The 21,862-nt window shown below is 47.1% G+C and overlaps 1 protein-coding gene across 1 annotated transcript; it reads left to right on the forward strand.

Moving 5' to 3' along the window:
* The first annotated feature begins 3,376 nt into the window (after positions 1 to 3,376).
* On the forward strand, positions 3,377 to 21,568 carry MBD3 (methyl-CpG binding domain protein 3). The gene is made up of 8 exons (XM_086627641.1): positions 3,377 to 3,402; positions 7,662 to 7,718; positions 9,914 to 10,073; positions 11,779 to 11,916; positions 15,363 to 15,453; positions 16,250 to 16,427; positions 17,985 to 18,179; positions 19,925 to 21,568. The coding sequence occupies exons 1-7, from the start codon at positions 3,389 to 3,391 to the stop codon at positions 18,172 to 18,174; spliced, it is 828 nt and encodes a 275-aa protein (XP_086483767.1). The 5' UTR covers positions 3,377 to 3,388; the 3' UTR covers positions 18,175 to 18,179; positions 19,925 to 21,568.
* Positions 21,569 to 21,862: the final 294 nt, after the last annotated feature.

A 21,862-nucleotide genomic window follows, 5' to 3' on the forward strand; every position in this document is an offset into this window, starting at 1 on the left:
GATATCCTCTTCTTTGCTTCCATGGCTGGCACCAACTCATTCAGCTGATTTTTTTTGCGTTATCTGCTAGTCCTGGAACAACACAGACTCTCAGGCAGCTGAGTACCCTTCCAGCTGGTGGCAATATCTGCAAATACCTTATCCTCTGTACCTTGGAAGTCTTCCCAAAGGAACACTGGAATATTGTCCCTTGGGCTCAAGAGATTCTACCCAAACACTTCATGCAGTCCTAGGAGAGTAAACATCTTCCCTTCTGCAAGGTGTTGCTGCGCGAGCGGTCAGTGGAAACTGATTTTCCAACTATTGTTACCCTGAGCTGGAGGTTCAGGAGACATCTAAGAGGTCACCTTCTCCATCCCCACCCCACAGCAGAATCCGCTCCCCAGTTTTTCCAGTTTATTCTTTGAAAATGCCATTGAGGGAGATTTCACAGTCCCTCTCCATGGTCTGTTTCTGTGCTTCTCAGTTTACATATTTGGAAAAAAGAAATTCTCTCTTCTCCTGCAATACAAGCCCAGTAATTCTTTCCCTTTTAACATATTCAAAGGCCATTACGAGCTGTTTTCTTGAGACTAAACAACCCTGGTTCTCCTTCCCTCACAGGTCATTTTGTAGACAGCTAATGATTTTCATTGCTCTTCTTTTGGTTTGCTTCCAGCCACTCCGTGTCTTTGTCATAGTATCGTAGAACAGTTTGGGTTGGAAGGGACCTCAGAGATCATCCAGTTCCAACCCCCCTGCCATGGGCAGGGACACCTTCCACTACACCAGTTGCCCAAAGCCTCATCCAACCTGGCCTTGAACACTGCCAGGGATGGGGCAGCCACAGCTTCTCTGGGCAACCTGCTCCAGTGCCTCAGCACCCTCAGAGGGAAGAATTTCTTCCTTAGATCCCATCGAAATCTCCCCTCTTTCAGTTCAAAGCCATTGCCCCGTGTCCTGTCACTATATACCCTTGTAAAAAGTCCCTCTCCAGCTTGTCAAAACGCAGTGTCCGAATGTGAGTGGTGTGTCTTGCACGATCTCGTTGCTTAGGGAAAGCGTCACTCCTTCTCGTGGCTTCGATTTTAATCAGGAGACAATCAAGCGGGAAGGAGAGGTGCTGAGGATCCCTGGGCTTCTGAAGCAGAGGGATGAGATACGAGCAGGACTCTACGGCTGCTCTTGCTCCCAGGTGCAGTCGCCAGCAGTCTCACCCTTACGAGTTCTGCTCCCAGTTTCCCCATTTGCTGTGCTAAATGAAAGCAAACTGCATCACTCTCTGCCTCAGTTTCCCTTTATACACTTACTTCGTTTTTAATCAAGAAGCTGTATTTCAGTACAAGATTTTGGTTAGAACAGCATGAGTTTGGCTGCATTGTGAGTTGGTTTTGGGTATTTTTTACAAAAAAAAAGAAAAAAGAGGAAAGTGCATTTATGAAAAATAATGTGGTTTTTGATCAATACTGGCAGTTAGAACTTTTCTGATCTGTGTGTTCAAGATGGCAGGAAATAACAGCGATAGCAGAGCAAGATATTTCGTAAGCGTGAGCCCAGAAGGAGACACTGTTGAACACAAACCAACAAAACCAAAACCAATCCCTAGAAAGACGGAATGCCTTCGGGGCCACAGAAAGCTCCGTATTGATCAAATTAAAGACAAAACCCCCACCGTCATGTCTCTTAAATACAAAACTCTTCCTGTACAAAGCAAATGTTACCCAGCACCTACAGGTGCACCTGGATCTTGGAAGTTGTTTTAAGTTTCTAACCCCAAGTCTGGACAACTTGCACCCCGTGCGTGGGGGACTCGGGGTTTCCTCTCGCCTGCAACGCGCATCTCGCATCCTTCCTCGCGCTCCCCGCTGCTTCCTGAATGAGGGAGTTCCAAACAAATGAGGCAGCCCTGCTTTAAAAACAAATAATAAGTAAGACTCCTGACAGCTTCTTGCACAGATGTGAGCTGGAGGAAGTTCTGGAAGTTCAAACAGACCCAAGTTAAGTGTCGGAAGAACTGAGCGGTGGCTGGAGCTGCGCTGGTGTGCGGCCGGGAGAGCGGTGAGCCCGACCGGCCGTGCGGGATGTGGGTGTGCTCCCATGGATGGGATCCTTCAGGACTGTGGTCTGGCAGGACTCTTAACAAAACCCTAGTCATTCATTCGTTAAATTAATTACCCTGACTTGCTTTGGAAGGCAGGCTGCCTTGTGGTGCTTAAGGTTTCTCAGCACGTGGATACTGTACTGGTGAGGAGCATCCAGCTGCCAAAATCCAGATGTTTGGTTGTGCATTACCAAACCGGGGGGTTCCAGGTAGGTGTAACCGGCAGCGGCAGGCAGACACCTCTCTCCTGGAGTAGGTGGTTCGGCCATCTGCACTGGGTTGTGCTTTACCCATTTTCCTGAAAAACTTTTCATTGCTTTGTCTTCACACCATCTCCTCCAGAGCAGATTTTTTTTTTTTTCTTGTTTTTATGGGTTTTTTTGGATGTGGATGTCTTTTTGGACATTGTCCCAGGAGAAGGGGTGCGGGTGCTACGCGGAGCAGCGCCACTAAACGTGCAAAACGAACCCAGAAAAAGCCCCTCCGAGGGGGGCTGCGTTGCACAACAGCCCAGTTCTCCCCAGCAGGATCCCGGGCGCCGTGGGACGACACCCCAGGACGCCGACTGCCTCTGCCAGTGGCCCGCCCGCGGGGCTGCGTGCCCGGTGCCCCGTCCGTGCCCCCTGTGTCCGGCCGGGGGGAGGCCGTGCCCGCGGTGCCCGCGGTGTGCGGGCAGGGGCGGGGGGTGCTCGGGGCGGCGCTCGGGGCTCCGGCGCGGGCCCGGGGCTGCAGGGGGCGGGGCGGGCGGGGGGCGCGGGGCCGAGCCGCCAGTCCGGCCGGGGCGGGCGCGGGGGAAGATGCCCAAAGCGGCGGGGCCGGCACACCGCGGGGGGCTGCGGCGCCCGGCGCTGGGGTAAGGCCGGGGGGGGGCTTCTAGGGGAGCGGGGTGCGCGCCGGGGGAGGGCGGCGGGGCCGGCATCCCGCCGAGCGAGGCGGCGAGGAGGAACTATATCCTGGCGGCGCGCGCGGGCGGAGGGATCCAGGCGCGGCGCGGTGGCGGGGGGGGGGTGGGGGCGGCGGGAGCGGAACCGCGGCGGGCGGGCGGGAGCGAGCGGCCGCCTTCGGCGTGGAGGAGGCGGGAGGGCCGCGGAGCGGCGCCGGGGCCCGGAGGCCGCGCTCGGGGAGGGCGGCGGGCGGGAGCGGGACCGGGACGAGCCGCGGCCGTAGCGCCGCCTCCCGGAGGGGAGGGGAGGGGGGGGCGGCGGGAGCGGCCGGAGCGTGGAACAGCCGCCGGCGGGAGGAGAGCGCGGCGCGCCGGGAAGAGCCGGCGGGAGGCGGCAGGAGGGAGAGGCCGCGGGCCGAGCCGCGATGGAGCGGAAGAGGTGGGAGCGCTCAGCCGGGCCGCGGCGCCTCCGCCTCGGGCGCGGGGGGGGGGGCCCGGGCCGCGCTTCTCCGCGGCGGGGGGTCAGGAGGAGGCGGGAGGCCGGGCCGGGGCTGTGCGGAAGGCGCCGACCCGTGTCTGTCTGTCTGTCTGTCGCTACAGGTGACGTGCCGCGGGGGCCGGCACGGCTATAGGTACCGAGTGGCACGAGCCGCTATAGGTGCTCTGTAGCGCGGCGGGGTCGGGGGGTGCTCACCCGGCCCGCCGGGAGGCGATGGGCTCTGTGGAAGGGGGCAGCGGCCTTTCGGGAGCTCCGTCCCTTCAGGATGGCTTATTCCGAGCAAATCCAGCCTGGTTTTATCTTGAAATGTCAAATAAATAAGGTGTGAAGTCGCCAGGGTACGGGCGAGAGTGGCTGCCCGGCTTGTTGGGGCTCCGTCTGCTGCTTTTTGTGCATTTGAAGGAATTTGGGGTAGGGCGAAGGGAGAAGTAGGGATAGGGCGAAGGAAGAAGTGTTCACCTCCCTGCAGCGATGGCTGTTGCTGTAGGGCAGAGTCCCGGTGCGTTATCCTGGGAATATTGCTGTTGGGGAAGCGTATGGCTGGGGAGCCGCTCGCTCTGCCTGAAGGATTGCTATTAATATCAACGTATGTCTCATATGGCTGTAGGTGGGACATATGGATCCTTCTGGCACCCAGAAGAGGCGGCCTCGGCGCACCCGCGAGCTGAGGTGCGACACTTGGGTCCGTCGGGAGCCGGAGGAGCGTAGCAGAAGTTATCCAGGTGGCCTTATCCGGCCTTTCCAGTTGGCGGAACGCGTGCCGTCAGCTTCCACACGTGTTAGGTTCCCGGTTTTTTAAATCAGGTGGTGGTTGGGAGAAAAGCCCCGTGCTGGGCGGTGAGTAACCAGCCGATATCGTCCTCGAAAGCGTGAAGCTGGAATGCCGGCTCCGCCGCTGGCCGCTTGGGCTTGCTGGGGAGAAGAAAAGACCACTGGCAGCAGCTGGAAGCTTAAAAGATCCCTGTTTTTCCAGGACTTTATTTTATTTGGAAAGTTGTGGTCTCAGAGCTGAGCTTAGGGAGAGAGAGTATAAGTAGCGTATTTTTATTCCCAAGTCCTAATGGATTTTCCCTTTATATCGATTTGGACAGGGAACAGAGGTGTAATAGGGCCCTGCTGCGCTAATTTTTGGTTACTGCTGCATTTTGCATTGCCTCAGAGTGGAAAACACGTGTGTGGCAATTTATTAATTCCTCTGCTCTTTCTGCCTGTCCTTTACCTGGACGATTTTTTTTTTTTTTTTTTTTTTTTGTCTGGCTACCCTGAACGTCCAGACGCAGTCAGTGCACTTGGAGAACGGCGTGCCCGGTTTGGGAACGATGAGCGTGGAGCCGAGGTGGTGAGCAGCGGGGTGGCAGTTGCTGCTTTTCAGGGCTGCTTGGTTTTCCGTTGGGTGTTTGCCTTTGTCACCCCGCGCACTGGCAGCACCTGCTTTCTGCCGGAAGGTTTCTGTGGAATCTGAGCTCTGCTTTGGGCGAGGAGACAAATGGGTTGTGCTGGGTTATGTTCAGATGTGAGTGCGTGAGCTGGTTGCTGGCTGGAAATTAAACCTTCCTCGAGGCGTAAGACTGGGCGGGTTTTTAAAAACAGCCCTAGAACCCTGTGCTTACCAGCTGTTGATTGTGCAGAAGTTTTTTTGAACTGGAGTGTGTCTTCTCATCTGCCTGTGGCTTAAGAGTTGGGAAACCCAAGAAGATGTCTGGGCTGATGTGGGGCTTGTGGGCCAAATTCGGAGGGAGCAGGAGAGGTGCAGGGGTGTAGGATTTCAGGAAAAGGGATTTTGTCAAAGGGGCGGGTTGTCTTTGAGAGAGTTTTGACTACAAAGGTTTTCTTCGAACTCAGTGTTCCCACCGAGGGGAAGGACAATTTAGTGCTGCGTTGTGTGGCTTTTCTTCACTGTGTTTTTTCTGCTGAAGGTTTGATGACCAAGTGTCAGAGAAGTTTGGGATCACTGCTCATCTCTCCTTCAAGGAGTTGTTGACGTCACTGTTCAGGAAAATTTAACGTATCTCTTGGATGAAGCTTATTTCTTTGTGAATTTCTTACCTATGCAGCTCCTATGCAAAAAGTTGGAAGAAAACATTTTTAACACCCTGCTCCCCCCAAGTATATTTTAGTCTGTATACTTTTTTCCCCAAAAACAATCTTGGAGGAGAATGCTTTTACCGAGACCGTACTTTGCTATTTGTTGGTTGTTCTGTTTTACCCCCAGCTCCCCCCAGAACCTGCGTGATGCTTGAGATGAGCCTTCTAAAAATGACTGGTTATAGCTGGGCTCGGTCCTGTGTTTCGGGACTGCCACTCGGGTTTTGATTTAATGGTGGGATGCTTCTGGAAATTTGAGTGATTGTATTGTGTGTATCAAAGCTGGTTTTGGGGGGTTTGGTGGGTTTTTTTGATGTTTTTTTTGCTGTTTGTTTGTTTTTTTTTGTGGTCAGAGCCCAAGTTACGGAATAGATAACCCCATTGCCCTGCGGGACAGGGAGCATCCCTTGCACCCTTGCTGCTGGCAGCGGTGCGGGGCCTCCACATGCGTGGAAGTATTGCTTGGGACAGCTGAGGTGGGAAGGGACAGCTCAATCCCCTGAGGCTGCTCCGTGCAGAGCTGGGGGCACCTGTTTGTGGAGGGATGGGGAGATGCCGCTGCGTGGATGCGTGAAGACGTGGGGTGGGTTATGGCAGCTGGAGGGATCCCCTGCTCTTCTGCACGCTGGTGAAAGCTGGGAGGATGTCTGTGCCAGCCCATCCCAGGATAACGGAGCTGTTGGAGTGTGGGGCCACCGAGGCAGGACTCAGCGCAGATGCTGCAGCCAGGGATAACGTGAAGATGCTGTGAGAGAGGGGGACCAACGGTGGCAGCGTGTGAGGTGTCCCAGGGTACCCGTCTCTCCCTGGGAAGCAGTGTTGGGGGTGTACAGCACCCAAGGGGTGTACAGCACCCGAGGGGCCCCTGCCTGGAGCAGAGCTGGGGAGGGGGGTGCAGCAGAGGGAGCTGGGGTGTAGGCTCTGACTCCCCAGCTCCGCGCAGGAGGGAGCGCGGTTGAAACGGGGAAGGGTAAAACATTTCACGTTGTACCAGTCACCCCCCCATCGAGGAAACGAGGCTTTGGGCATACGCCATCCGTCACCCTTTGTACGGAGCTTGTTCCTGGCCCCGTTTCTTTAAGAGGCAGGCGACGGTTGGATTTCTTTTGGGTTCGTTTTTTTGTCTTTTGTCCCTCGCTTCCAAGTTGTGCAGAATCTGCGGAGGCTAACTGGGGAGAGCGGAGGGGAGGAGACTTGTGTAATGAGGGAGGAGGGGAGAGAGAGGGCCTGGGCTTCAAGCCGTCTCTCCTTAAGAATATAAGGCAGGAAACAAAGGGTGAGCTGCACATGGAGAGCAGCGGGCACCTGGCAGCGCCTGGCCCTTCCATAGGCTGCCACATATTCCGCTTAATCCGCGCCCACGACGCCTGCGGATAACAGATGGGGGTGGTCTGGGTTTGGCCGTACCACCCCTCGGGGTTCGCTCTGTTAGCGGCGAGGCAGCGCGGGCGGATAATGCGTTGGAGCTTTTGATGGACGGGCACGTAAAATGGTTTGCAACTTTGCAGTTGCTTTGCTCCTCGTGGCACGGCGGCGTGCGGAAGAGCTCGATTCCGCGGCGCGCTCGTGGCGGCACGGTGGTGTTCGGGAGACGTCGGGTTTTTGCGGCTTCGTAGCGAGACGTCTCGCTTCTGGGTCTCTCCAAAAAGTCTTTTGTGTGTCACAACCAGGAGTGCAGAGCAAAGCTTTCGCCCTGGAGTGGGAGGAGAGAAATTTCGTATTTCGTGACATTTAAAGGGCACGTGAGCGTTTTAACGACGTCCGGAATTCGTAAATGCTGGTTTACAGGTTTTGTGCCTTGTGACGTGCTGTAAGCAATCCTGCTGCTCGACTTTTGTGGGGTTTTTGGCTGCCTCTTCCGCCCCCCCCCCCCCCCTTTCCTTTCCTCTTTGACCCTCCCAGGTGTCTGTAGGTGCCCTCAATGGCTGTGTCCTACCAAACATGCTCCTGCACAGGGACCCAGGAGCTCCGGAGCACACCAGCCACTTCCTCTCCGTGTTTACTTTGAGTTGTAACTTTGTTCCTCGGTCTGCCGTTGCACCGGAGAAACTCGGGATGGTATTGCCTTTGTCAAGACATAATTGCAATAAAAGTTTTTCTTCTGAACATTTCAGTGCTTTTCCTTTGGGCCAAGCTTCCCCAGGAAGAGACAGGACTCTGAGTCATTTCAGGTGGGTTTTTTTTTTTTAGACGTATGTGGGCTTTGAGCAGCTTTTCGGATCCATTGCAAAATTACTAGAACACATATTAAATAAAGAAAAAGCAGAAGGGCTGCGTTCGTTTAAAATACTGTCTCTGAGCATATCTGTCTCTGTTGTGCTGGAAGTTACACTGTGCCTCTAAGGTCACAATTCACTGTAATGTGTTATTTTTAAAATTACTAAGACACTAAGCCGTAATTTGGAGCTGCAAATCTTGGAAGAGGAAGCAGTGTCGTATTCTTCATATAGTAGGAGTTTCTCCTGGCTTCACTGACGGCAGCAGTGGCTCTGGCTTAGAAGCTGCTGGAGTTGGTTATTCCTCTTTCTGGATTGAGGCATATAACTCTATGTTTTAAAAAAGTGGTTTCAAATTTGAGTCTGGACCCAGTCTCTGTTCCTGTCTGCTTATTCCTGCTCTCTCTGTCGTCTTCTGGCCTAAGTGTTTATGTAGTCCCATAACGAACGGGTCCAGCTGAGGAATAATGATAAAGTGCTTCCTCCTCTTCTGCCTGCCCTCTAAAGGTGGATTATTTTCCTCGCCTGGTTAACTGTGCATTTGCATGAATGCTTTCATGTTTGAGCAGTGATGGTGGTGGGGAGTAGGTAGGGGGCAGGACAAGCAGCTTGGGAGCAGTTTGGGCCAGGAGTTTCCTAAGCAGATGCTGTGTAGGGGATGACCACAACCTTTCGGTCCTAAGTCCTTGGAGACACTTTTCCAGTTTTAGTGTAATTCATATTAACCTTGTCTCAGTTTTTGGAGACTTTTTAATACTTTGGTTCTTTCTGGTTTTGTTTTTGGTTTTTTTAATCTATTTTTTTTACATAGACAGTCTAACTTGAGCTAACTGCTTTGCTGTTACTATACTAGAATACACTATCCCATACTAGAAATTCTATGCTTATGCTATTTTTTCAGACCTTTCCCTTAATAAAGGCTTCAAGGAAGCAGATAATGTGTTCGAAAGAGGCTTTTTCCTTGGAGCTTTTTTTGTTTGAGAAGGCCCTAGAGAGGTTGTTAGTATCTTATCAGCATGAACACCACCACTGTGGTAAAGTGGGGTCTGTGCTGCTGAAACAGTTAGTAATACTTCTTTCCTCTCATCCTGTGACAACTTTATTTCAAGTTATTCTTGGCCTTCAAGTAGAAACCTCGCAACAAGCAGCCTGGCTTCAGGAGTAACAGAAGGTAATCTTAATCACAAAGCTCCAGCTGTCCTCAGAAAGCATTTAAACATCATTGGCATTGATTTGTCTCCAGCAGGTAGAAGTTGCGTTGATACCACTTCCCTCCTCAGTGGGAAAAAAGAGACACCCTAATAAGTAGGTGCTACTATAGTTCTGCACTGCAGTCATAACACATTGGCTTATTTTTGCTTTATGCATAAAAAATAAAAGCACTTCACCTCGCAGTGGTTTTTTTTCAGTAGTACAAATGGTTATATTATTTAAAACAAACAACAACAACGAGTTGGAATAATTTGTGCCTGCTTGCCAGGCTGTAGTCTTTCACGTGAAACCAGGTGTTTTAAAAGAATCTCTTTCCGTTTTGCCACTGATGGAAAGTTTTCCAGGGTTTTGACCTTTATCTTTGCATCACCTAAGCTTGGTGATTCCTTGCTTTGCAGCTTGTCAGCAGTTCACTTCTGTTCTTTCTCCTTGCTCCTGTGTAATCCTGAAGTTAAGTGTTCAGAATGGTACCAAAGACTTGTAATCAAACCTGAATGTGCTATTCGAGACAGGGGGGAAGGAGTCTGAGGAGACATTTGTGGTGCTCCTGGGAGGAGAGATCATGCTTGAAAATGGGCATTTTTTATTTGAGACAACTGAGTGATAAGTACATCTGTGCTGATATCCCCGATGTCTGTTATTGTGTGAATTACACTATGTTCATTTATACCTAGTTTGAATCTTCCTCTGTGCATATAAAAACATTTTAACATGGTCTATACTTAATTTGTCTCTTCCACAGTAATCATGAGGAGGAGTTGACATGAAAGCAATAATATTCATTTGGAGTTTAATGTGAGCTTCATTCTTGGAAGTTCAACACACGTTTTTCATGAAGGAAATAAAACTTGTTCTCCTGAGTTGCAGCGAGTGCTGGTATTGAAGTCCAGAGGGTTTTAATTTCCCTCCTTGGTTCTTTTCTGTGTTTTTTTTTTCAGCCCAAGTGGTAAAAAGTTCCGAAGCAAGCCCCAGCTGGCGCGCTACCTGGGGAGCTCCATGGACCTGAGCTCTTTTGACTTCCGCACAGGAAAAATGCTGATGAATAAAATGAACAAGAACAGACAGAGGATGCGCTACGACTGTTCCAACCAAGCCAAAGTAAGACTAGGATGCAGTGGCAGCTTTCCCCTTGCCATCTGCTATTGTAGTGGCCAGGCTGCCTCTCGGAACAATATCTGTGAGCCCGTGAAAATTAAGCAGTGTGTAATTCATGTGTGAGGTAGCATCTCTGTTAGGGGATGTTGGACAAATACTGCGATTCACGGGTTCTTCCAGGGTACTGACACCATGGAAGAATATTGTGGTACTGCTGAATCTGTGCAGAAGGGCTGGAGAGGGGGCTGGCATCCTCCTCTCCTCCCCTCCCTGCCGTGCGAGATCCCCTTCTCTGGCAGGATCTCCTCCAGAGCCCCAAATCTCCAGCTGGTGCCTGTGACTGTGCAGCAGCTCCACTCTGCTCTGGCCTTTGTTTGGGGGAGGAGGGAAGAGTGGTGTGGGACAGCAGGGATGAGGAGGTAATGCAGCAACTCCCTGGAGCTGTTGGTAGGCTGGTGTCTTGGCTTTGGAATTGATCTAAGGAGAGGATGCATTTTGGGCAAAAAGCTGAAGAGAAAAGAGGATGACAAGGCCTATTTGTAGAACAAAATAAAAGAGTCTGTGTTTGGCACCTGGTAATTTTGATTGGTAAGGTTCAGTCAAGGTTACAGTGATGTTGGTGTACTGTCTGTCTGGATAGATTGGCTCAAGTCATCCCCAAGTATCTTCATCAGATGCTAAAAGCTCTTTCAGAACCCAAAAGCTTGTGTCTACACACCTAAACACTAAGTGTGGAAAACAGCATAATGCTTATTTTCTAAATACGTCAACCAGTCAAGAATCCTCATCATCAGAGTGACTGGAACATGTACTTACGGCACGAGGTGCTGTAGAGATAGTTCAGAAGAAACGTGTTGCTGCAGAGACCAGCAGCTAGCACATCTCACAGGCTACACATTTTGCCCAAACTTTTCCATAAATGTACGAATAGTTATCATTGGCTTATAAATGGATTAGCATACACGTGGTTCAGAGTGATATTTGTCCTGAATACATCTTTTCTACACCTCATGAATAAATATGTCTGTCTGCATTCTGGAGAACAAAGTATGTCCTACAGCCATTTCAAGACTTGCATGTTAGATCTCGGGAACGGGAATGGTCTTCCCAAGTTTCCACTGACACAAAATGTAGTGAAAACTTGATTGTTATGAGCTCTGTTCAAAGACTTGAGTTTTGTTAAGAGCTGAAGGTAAAAAAGCCAATTGAGGTTCCAGCTGTATTGATTTATTTGTGTCTACAGCTGGATGTCGACAGAATGGTTTAGAATGGTTTCTGGATTAACAAACTGGTCTCTAAATCCCACATCCTAATTTTCTAATTATTACAAACATTGTGTCAAAATCTTCTGGTTTTGTGACCTGCAGGTGGCTTGTCAGAGTGAAAACTGAGTGTTCTGGCTCCTAAATTCTGTCAAAATTGGTATAAAACCAGTGCGTGTAACAAACTAGAACGCGAGGAGGCTGGTATGTTAAGTAGAATGTGAAAGTGTGGAAAACTGGATTTAATTTTGATAGGTCTAAAGCAAGATTTTGACGTGGTTACACAGTTTTAGCAGTCTAACTCATCTAGCTTGAGATCAGACAAGTTTTCAACTCCATGAACTCTTCTTTTCCCTGCTGTGTATCTTCATGGCTGCAGTAGCGTTTTAGTAAATTGAAAATATTTGTGTGGGTTTTTCCCCCTCCTTTTCGTTGGAAATTTTTAGGGCAAGCCTGATTTGAACACAGCACTGCCCGTCAGACAGACAGCTTCCATATTCAAACAACCTGTGACAAAGATCACAAACCATCCCAGCAACAAGGTGAAGAGTGATCCTCAGAAAGCTGTGGACCAGCCCCGGCAGGTGAGACTTCTCCAGTAGCTTCTTCTCTAGAACTAACAAACTTCTGGTTTTGCTGCTGGGAGGGTCCCAGAAGAAACCACTTTAGTTTTGTGATGCTGAACAAGTAGTCTGTGTTAATTTGAAGTCTCTGATGTTTCAGAAACAAGGACTTACAGTGCTCCCAGCTTTTAAAATCGGAGCAAAACTCATTTCCAATATATAGATATTATTAACTATATATTATATATATAGTTAATATATATATAGTCTGCACTGTTTTATTGCTAGACTCCAACCTTTGTTTAGATTACAGTTCTGTTGTAGTTAAGCCTTCCTTTCCTCAATGCTGAAATTAAGTGTTATCTACAGATTTAGACAGATGTCGTAACCGCTTCAGGGGCCATTTGCCTTGTAATTCGAATTGCTGTCAAATGTTCCAATTGGATAAGAATTCTGTGTTTCAAGAAATCCCTGTTGGTGTACAGGCCACGTAAAATGTGGTGTTTGTGATGTAGTGCAAGGGATTGCACCCCCTGAGTGAGCCTTTTTTTCATTTTCAGATGTGTGTATCGTCAGTAGTTAACTCTGCCTGTATGAATAAGGTCATAAATTCACTTGGAATGTCATTAATACAGTATCAAAGTGTGTTTCTTATCATACTGCCTTATTTGCAAACAAGAAGAATACACCAAAATTAAAGGAAATCTTTCAGCTTAATTTCATCTAGTGAAAGGATGCAAAAAGTGTGCTTAGGACAAGTGTGGCTTTGAAGCTGGGCACTGGTAAAATAAGATGTACCTGTTCAAAGCAGCCTTTGGAAGATGTTCTCCTTAATATCACCTGGAGCTGACAGCCTGTTGCTTCCCCAGAGCTCACACCAGGGATTCTGTGAATCCTTTCCTGTAGTGAGCCCATCTTTATATCTTTTGGAAACTAGGTGTTCAGCTTCCCTCGTCTGTTCAGATGCTGTCAGCAGTATCAATTATCAGTGCCTTTTAAACTCTTGCAGGTCTGGTGGAATTCGAATGTATCATTCCAAGAGGGAAAGTGATTTCAACAGCATTAAAAAAAATACCCACCTCTCATTGAAAACCTTTTTTGCAAACTTTAAAACTACCTTTCTGAAGTGTGAGTTAGGTTCTATTTGAAGTGGAGTTGGATGTTTTGGTTTTGGTTGGGGTTTTTTGGTGTTTTGTTTTTTTTTTTTTTTTTAAACAGGTTGGTGGTGTTTTAACATGATTTCCTAAGGAAGTAGGGCACGTGTGTTCATAGTGTTGTTGCTATTCCTATAAACCCTGTGGCTAGTTAAGACAATAAAAGAGGACACTAAAGATATGACATTGATATGCAAACCCTGAGCTGGTTGGAGATTTGTGTCCCTGTCGTGGAAGGGGTTGATGTGTGAGTGCAGCTGATGTGTGACGGCAGAGATCAGCCCCTGTGCACAAAGATGTTGTCGTCTGACCTGTGTAGTTTTGCCTCTCACGTTACTACTTGGTGTAACTACTTCGTAGGCTCTGCTTGTGCTTTCCTTACGTAATCCTTTTTCTTTTTGGGACAACGTTGGAGTCTGTTTTCTGAGAAGGCCATTTGGAGGTTTGTATGTGTGTGTATATATATACTGTACGTATAACATATGTACACGTGCAGGTTCATATATTTTGTTTTCTATTACATAGCACAAAATAGGTCAGACTTGCTCTTTCTGCTGTCCTTCTCTGCATTATATATCCAAGAGTCTGTTAAATTACAGCTTTAAAGTATTTCATCAGGCTGCAGTATATTTTAACCTCCGGTCAGCAGGCTTCAGATGTCTTCTCAAAATTTAAAAGCAGTGCTAAGTGCTGTCGTCTGCTGGCTTAAAATTCACCTCTTTAAAAGTCATAAGCTGGAGAATATCCAGCCTGTCTGTTTGGTCTGCAACTGCCCTTATTCCCCTTGTTGGGAGCTGGTAGTTGGAGAGGTGATGTGGGTTCAGTTGCACTCAAATTTTGACAGTCGTGAAAAGGGAACACGTGTGGACTGTTTGGGGTAAATTCTTAGTTTCTCAGCCTAGATGAAATTGCTTTCTTGCCAGACAAATGGTACTCCAGCTATTCATTGAACAGCCTTATACATGTGGACTCAGAGTCGAAGGTGGATCCAGGTAAAGTATCTGACTTCCCACCAAACCGTGTGCTCACATGTTGTTAAGCTGGAGGAGAACCTGTGATTCAAAATACGGTAAAGGGCCGGACGTGGTTGTTCTCACAAGAAACTGCTAGAGGAATAAAATAACGCTGTACTTTGGGAAGAGCTTGGATATAATTCTTCACATTTCTTAACTTATGTGGTATATATGAGACAGCAAGAGAGGAAGTTCAACAAGGCCAAGTGCAAGGTCCTGCCCATGGGTCCGGGCAATCGCAAGCACAAGGACAGGCTGGGTGGAGAATGGACTGAGAGCAGCCCTGAGGAGAAGGCCCTGGGGGTGTTGGGTGATGAGAAGCTCAACATGAGCCGGCACCGGCACCGTGTGCTGGCAGCCCAGAAAGCCAACCGTGTCCTGGGCTGCATCCAGAGCAGCGTGGGCAGCAGGGCGAGGGAGGGGATTCTGCCCCTCTGCTCTGCTCTCCTGAGACCCCCCTGCAGTGCTGCCTTCAGCTCTGGGGTCCCCAACATCAGAAGGACACGGAGCTGTAGGAGTGGGGCCAGAGGAGGCCACGGAGATGATGCAAGGGCTGGAGCACCTCTGCTCTGGAGACAGGCTGGGAGAGTTGGGGCTGTTCAGCCTGGAGAAGAGAAGGCTCCGGGGTGATCTTATAGCAGCCTGCCAGTAGTTAAAGAGGCTACAGGAAAGCTGGAAGGGACTTTTTACAAGGGCATGTAGTGACAGGACAAGGGGCAATGGCTTTAAACTGAAAGAGGGGAGATTTAGATTAGATATAAGAAAAAAATTTTTCACTCAGAGTGTGGTGAGGTAGTGGACCAGGTTGCCCAGAGGAGTTGTGGCTGCCCCATCCCTGGCAGTGTTCAAGGCCAGGTTGGATGGGGCTTTGGGCAACCTGGTATAGTGGTGGGTGTCCCTGCCCATGGCAGGGGGTTGGAACTAGGTGATCTCTGAGGTCCCTTCCAACCCAAACCATTCTATGAATAGTGCTGTAAAAAAGGCTGCCCCACACGCTATGTGCCTAGATAAAAGCCAGTAAGCCTTGCCTTGCCGTTCCAGTTCAGAAGCAGTGAAAGTACCAGTTCCTGGAAAAAAAGAAGGCCTTTTTCAAGGCAGCAAATTAGGGCAGAGTCTTTGTGGGACTGGTTGGCAGCGAGGATTGTTCCCTGTGTCACACACGGCAGACCCCTTCTCTAGTAAATCCAGTATAAAATTGTCTGCACCAGTGTTCTTCCCTCTTTTGATAGTAAACAGGTGCTTTGTGTAGCTGTCAATTCCGTTACTGTTTTGTGCCAATAAACACTTTCTTTGATGTCAGCTCTTCTGGGAGAAGAAATTAAGTGGACTGAATGCCTTTGACATTGCAGAGGAGCTGGTGAAAACAATGGACCTCCCAAAAGGTTTACAAGGTGAGCGGAGGGGTGGCATTTTGGTACCAATCAGTGGTGACCTGAAGGTGTTGTGATTGACCTCCTTGTTCGTCAGTGCTGTGGACCATTCTGGCTCCAGCAGGAACTGTTAGTACCCTGGCTGGGAGCCTCAGTGCCCTTTGTCCTAAGGGGATACGGAAGCAAAGCTTCTGGACTCTTATAGCAGCCTTCCAGCACCTAAAGGGGCTACAGGAAAGCTGGAGAGGGGCTTTTTGCAAGGGTGGGTAGTGACAGGACAAGGGGCAATGGCTTTAAACTGAAAGAGGGGAGATTTCGATGAGATAGAAGGAAGAAATTTTTTACACTGAGGGTGGTGAGGCACTGGAGCAGGTTGCCCAGAGAAGCTGTGGCTGCCCCATCCCTGGCAGTGTTCAAGGTCAGGTTGGATGGGGCTTTGAGCAATGTGGTGTAGTGGAAGGTGTCCCTGCCCATGGCAGGGGGTTTGGAACCAGATGATCTTTGAGGTCTCTTCCAACCCAAACCATTCTATGATTCTATGATTTGTTTGTTTGTTTGTTTTCCAGAAGCAGAATGGAAACACCTTCCATTCCCATTTTGTTTTTTTCTTGTGTAACAGAATGAAGAATTGATCTAGGTTTAAGTAACCTTGGAGGTACAGGTGCTGTTAGAAGTTATTTAAGACTAGATTTATGTTGTGTTAGCTTTCTACACGATAGTATGTGCTTTGCCATTAAAATTTAAATGATGCCTGTTGTCCTGGTTTGCTGTTTTCGTCTCGTGCAATGTCGATTATCACTTTTCCTCCCAACTGCAGGGGTTGGACCTGGCTGCACTGATGAAACCCTCCTCTCTGCCATAGCTAGTGCTCTGCACACGAGCACGATGCCCATCACCGGGCAGCTGTCTGCGGCCGTCGAGAAGAATCCTGGAGTGTGGCTGAACACCTCACAGCCACTCTGCAAAGCGTTCATGGTGACAGACGAAGATATTCGGTATTGACTAGAAATATCACTTACAGTCTTAGAGTCATAGAATTGTTTAGGTTGGAAGAGATCTTGAAGATCATGAAGTCCAACTGGTTTCTCGTGGTAAAACAGTACCCTTTTTTTTTTTTTTAATGGCAAGTTTAAATGCCTGATGCAGCACTGTGGCTTGCTGAATTAGTTTGCACATCTCTTCATCGGTAGAATAGAAAAAAAATTGTTGCACGAAGTTGCTCTCTTAGAGGCATCTACTTAAAGCCCATTACTTTTTGTCTTGACCATGTTCAGTTACTCTGAGGTTTTGGGTTCATTTTTTTTTCATTCATGTCAGAGTATTTTATTGTATTCTTTAGTATTGGATGAGGCTTTGAGCAACCTGGTGTAGTGGAAGGTGTCCCTGCCCATGGCAGGGGGTTTGGAACTAGATGATCTTTGGGTCCAACCCAAACCATTCCATGATTCTGTGACTTTTTATTGTTTGTTTTCCAGAAGCAGAATGGAAACAACTTCCATTCCCATTTTGGGTTTTCTAGATTTTGTTTGTTTGTTTGTTTTCCAATCCATAGTATTTATACTATCCTTTTATTGAAAAAGATGTCTGAATTTGAGTAACCTTGATTAAGGCACCTCTGAGCAAAGAAGGGATTGGAGAAATCCAGAACAGTGCAGATTGATTCTCTTCCCCTTACTCTGTGTCAGCACAGGAGCAAAGAAAAGCACCAACTGCTGTGGTGGCAGCGAACAAGGATGCAGTTTCTTTAGATGCAGCCTGCTTTCAGTAACGAATTATTTGCTAAATCAAAACTGGTTGAATTCAGCTTTAAGCACTTGCTAGAGAACTGAAGATACCAAAGGCAGCAACCTGAAAGGACACTACTTTGCATTCATTAACAGTGTTTAAAGTAGTGATTGTTTTGACTGTTTGACTGGCAAATCTTTTTGAATTACAGGATGCCTTTTTTTGTGCTTGATTTATACATGAACAAGCAGGAAAAATGGCCTGTTTGTAACTTTATGATTTCCTGTGGCTGAGATGAAATAGGAGTCACGTAAGCCACAGGTTGTGGATCACTTCTTTACTTCACTGTGACTTTGACAGAAAAGGAGCTGTAAAATTTAAAATTGTGACTCAAAAGGAGAGTGAGCAAAAAGATTGAAATGGTCAGAAAATTAATTTTCTCCAGTGTCATTTTCGGAAATCTGAGCAAGATAGCTGACTTTTTCTTGTTTAAATTAATATTAATATTAGGAATTTAAAAAAAAAAAAGTCTTGAATCAGCTGCTAGATTAGGCAGATTTTAGCCAGAATTAAAAATGGTACAATCAAGGCTAAGGACTTGTAAAAGAAAATATTGGACAACCTTTTGAAGTGTTTCTTTCAGCTTTTCTTACAGTATAATGCCGGGCAATTTTTTTACAATGCAATTTTTTTACAATGCAGTTCTTAGAGGGCTCTTCCAAAGCCATGTTTGTCTGCCCAGCCTCATGTATGAGGGATTTAAGATTCCTTTCCCTCGAAATTTACAGCTTTGAGGATTGATGTCAGTGTTCATTGATTTGGGGCAGGAAGCAAGAGGAACTGGTGCAGCAGGTGCGAAAGAGGCTGGAGGAAGCCCTGATGGCTGACATGCTTGCCCACGTAGAAGAAATAGCAAGAGATGGGGAAGCTCCTTCAGAGAAAGAAGGAGGTGAGGAAGAGGAGGAGGAAGAGGAGGAAGAAGAGCAGGACCACGACCAGGAGATGGAGAATGTATAGTCCAGGTAATGTGGCAGCATCCTTTCTCGTCTTAAACTGTACTACGTTGAAGGCAGAAATGTTTTTAGAAGGATCTTAGTATATATTGACAAACTTTTGCTTTTTAGCGTGTACTTTTCAGGGTGTAGTAGCCACGCTTTCAGGAAAAAATAAAATGTTTTGATGGGTATGGTGTCTGGTGAGTGCTTGTGTTGCCATGGAGTGTTCTGGACCTTGTGTCAGGTGTAACCAGAATGTGTATGTCAGCGCTTGAAGGATTCTGTCTTGAAAGTGCATTACTACTTAAAAATCTATTTGTCTTGTGATGTCATTTTTCCCCCCTATTTATTTTTTTGTTACTTCCTACAAAAGGCTGGAGGACACTGTGGGCAGAAAGCACAGCTGCCATCTCGTGGACTCAGTTTCTCCTCCTGCCCGCCTTTTTCTCTAGCTTGTGTTTTTAATACACGTTTTCTTGCAGGGTATTTTAGAGGGCACATTTGTGGAATTTTTTGAATAATATTTGTAGAAAGTTAGAAAAAAGCAACCTGACCATCAAAAGCAGGAATTTGCTAGAAAACTTTCTATGTGGCAGGAATTTATAAACGGAAAGTAACAGAAGAACATCTATATTCAAAATCTGGAAATATCTGAAAAGTTTTAAGATAATGTAACAGTAGTAACTGCAGGAGTGACAGAAATGTGCCTTTACATTGTGCATCCCTTAAAAGCATCCCAAAGGACTTGCTGCTTGTTTTCAAGCAATGTCTGACTTTCACTTGTGCAGCGGAACTTCTGAAAGGTGCGACTAGAAGGGTTTTTTTATTGTCTTGTAAACTAAAAGAGCTCTGAGTGATGAGTCGTTACTGTGTAGTAATTCAGAAAAAAGCCAAGGTACAGCAACAGGAGTTCCCTTAGATGTTGCACTAGACATGGACAGTGCTCCGTGCTGCGAAGCAGAGTGTTTCCTTGCTGTTTTCCTTTGATGTAACCCACGCCAGGAGCGCTGTATGTATCCTCAGTGGAGCTCATGCAGGGAGGTGAAAACAGAACTGGCTGATTTTCATTGTCAATTAAGTTTTAGCCTAAGAAAAGCAGTTAGTGTTCTGTTACTGAGACAGCCAGTACCTCAGGTGCTTCGTTACGTCGACTCCAGAGCCTGTGAGGCAAGAACCAGGAACGTGGAGGGGAAAAAAGAGACTTTTTAGGACAAATACCAGGAAAAAAGCAAAGTTCCTTTGGAGGGGGTGGCAGCTGTGTTTCAGGTAGAAGAAAAAGAGATTTATGTTAAGCAATCCTTCAAGCTGTGGAAGGTTGATTATAACGTGGAATCTGTTTGGCCGTTGGGAGACGCCACCTTATCCCAGTGTGTATCCTCATCTGCCAGGTTGGCTGAGACTTTGAACAACCTGGTGTAGTGGAAGATGTCCCTGCCCATGGCAGGGGGGTTGGAACTGGATGATCTTTGAGGTTCCTTCCAACCCAAACCATTCCATGGTTCTATGATTCTATATCTGGGCTCTCTATGCTTTCCTGTTTCACCACGTCACTAACAGTGGCTTTATTTGGACAGTGAATATCGTGCATTCCTTCTACTGCAAAGGTCTGGCAACAGCAAAGAACCAGAAGAAACTGTCTGAAGGTGAAAAACAGCAGATAAAGAAATGGATATGTTATGGCAATGGTGCTTTATTCGTTTAAAGGCTCATTTGCTATAAAGATATAAAAAGTTCTTACTGACTCACAAGGTCTCTTTCTCTCTTTCTTTTAGGGAGTTCCATCTAAGAATTCCCAGTATAAACCCTATCAGCCAGGTCAGCACAACTATTTACAAAGCCAAGAGTGTCTGCCAAGGAAATTGCACCAAGAACCCAACTGTACCGATGAGCGTTTTGATGTACACTTCAGGAAACGTTGAGAAGCTGATGGTTCATTCATTGCTGGGTAGTTTTGAAGATGGAACTCGACTAAACTCTACTCCCCCTCCTTTTTCTAAAGGGGTAGAGTAATCCAGAATGCAAAAGTGGGAGGTAATAAAGGAATATAAAATGGTGGGAGGGAAAATACTAGGAACCAAATTCCCTGTCCTTTTTTTTTTTTATTGTGGGTCAGTGATAGGTGATACATTTTTAGGCTTTTCTATCAAATTACCTGTAACAGTGAGCCATAGAAACAATTTTCTCTCTAATGCGAGTGAGAGAGATGCTGTTTCACTCCTTGGCTACTCTGCTCTAGGCTACCTGTTTGTACCAGGCTGTAGGGGGATCATTTTATGTTGTGGATTGTCATTCCATGTGTCAATTCGGGTCGCTGGATTTCCTTTTCCTCGCAAGACCACATTGGTCTTGGAAGTGTAGTCTCAAGAGATGAACTGCCAGCGCCTCTTCCACCTGAGGTTTGGATTAGTAGGGGAAGTTACACTTGAGGAATTGGTCTTACATCAATGGCAATCGTTCTTTTTAGTTCGTTCCAGTACTACACTGAATGCACCACTGTGCACGATTTTGATACGGAGTCGCGTGTATGTCCAAGCGTAGCCGAATAGAGTTTCAAAGATAAATATACCCACTCTATGGTATATTTTGTTTTGGTTTTAGTCTGGTCAGGGAGACCTCCTCGACTCAGAATGCAAGGATGACTCATTTCTGACTGACAATGAGGAAAACTTCCTCCTTTCTCTGCTGGTGCCAAGAACCCTGACCTCTGTTTCTGTGTGTGTGGAGGGAAGGGGATCCATTCCAGTAGGTGTGTCTACACATCTGCTTTCGTGTGCAGTAATGTTCTGACCTCTTTTAAAACAAGAAAGGAAAAAAGGTTGATTTTTCTATAATTGATATCTAAAAACGAATTTAAAGCTTTTTATTAAGTATTAAATCTTTCTTATTTGCATGTGCAGTGAAGTGACTGGCATTTTGTGTCCAAAAATGAAACAACGTGAAACCTGCCTTAATGTGTTTATAAGTACTTGGCTTCACCATGGGTACCTTGATTGATTCCTCAGTCTCTTCTAGTACATCTGTGAGCATATCGGGGTAACTTGTGGCTAAAACTGAATTTATCTGAGGAGGGAGGATAGGGAGAGGGGAAGACGACGAGACTTTATAGCTTGGAGAATGCGTGGACTGGGTTGCAAAAGTTATTTTAGTCTTAGGGTATACATTGCATAATTCCTGCATGGACATCTCAGCTGAGAGTACAGTATGAAGTGGTGGATTAAATATCGTGCCACTAACGCTATGGTGTACAAGTTGTTGGTATCCCAAAACTTGGGGAAGAAAGTAGCTCCCAGAGCCTTTATCGTGTGAGAATGATGAGCAGTGACAGCAAGGGGCCGGGAGAATTGCCTGGAAAGTAATAGCCTTTGGGGGTAGTTCAGCTTAGTGATCTGAATAGGTGTAAGCTCTTTATAAAATATCCCGTGCCAAAGTGATCAATACTATGTTAACTCTTTTCTTAAAGATTTGCAAACACAAAAATCTTTGATATTGCTCATTTGGAGTACTGCAAGAAGACTGAATTGTACTTTGCTGCTGCTCTACCAGGTATTGCTTTGGGGAACCTTACCTCGTACTGCAGCCAGTGACAATTATTTTCCTTTTTGAACAGTCTGTTACGGTTATTATTCTGTAAATCTGTCCTCTTGTAATTCATTGTGTTGAATTAAATGTTTCTCACAAAGTAGAGATTCTTCTAGTCTGCGTCAAGCCCC

This window comes from Tauraco erythrolophus, chromosome 28 (assembly GCF_009769465.1).
Source record: "Tauraco erythrolophus isolate bTauEry1 chromosome 28, bTauEry1.pri, whole genome shotgun sequence".
Classification (NCBI taxonomy): Eukaryota; Metazoa; Chordata; class Aves; order Musophagiformes; family Musophagidae; genus Tauraco; species Tauraco erythrolophus.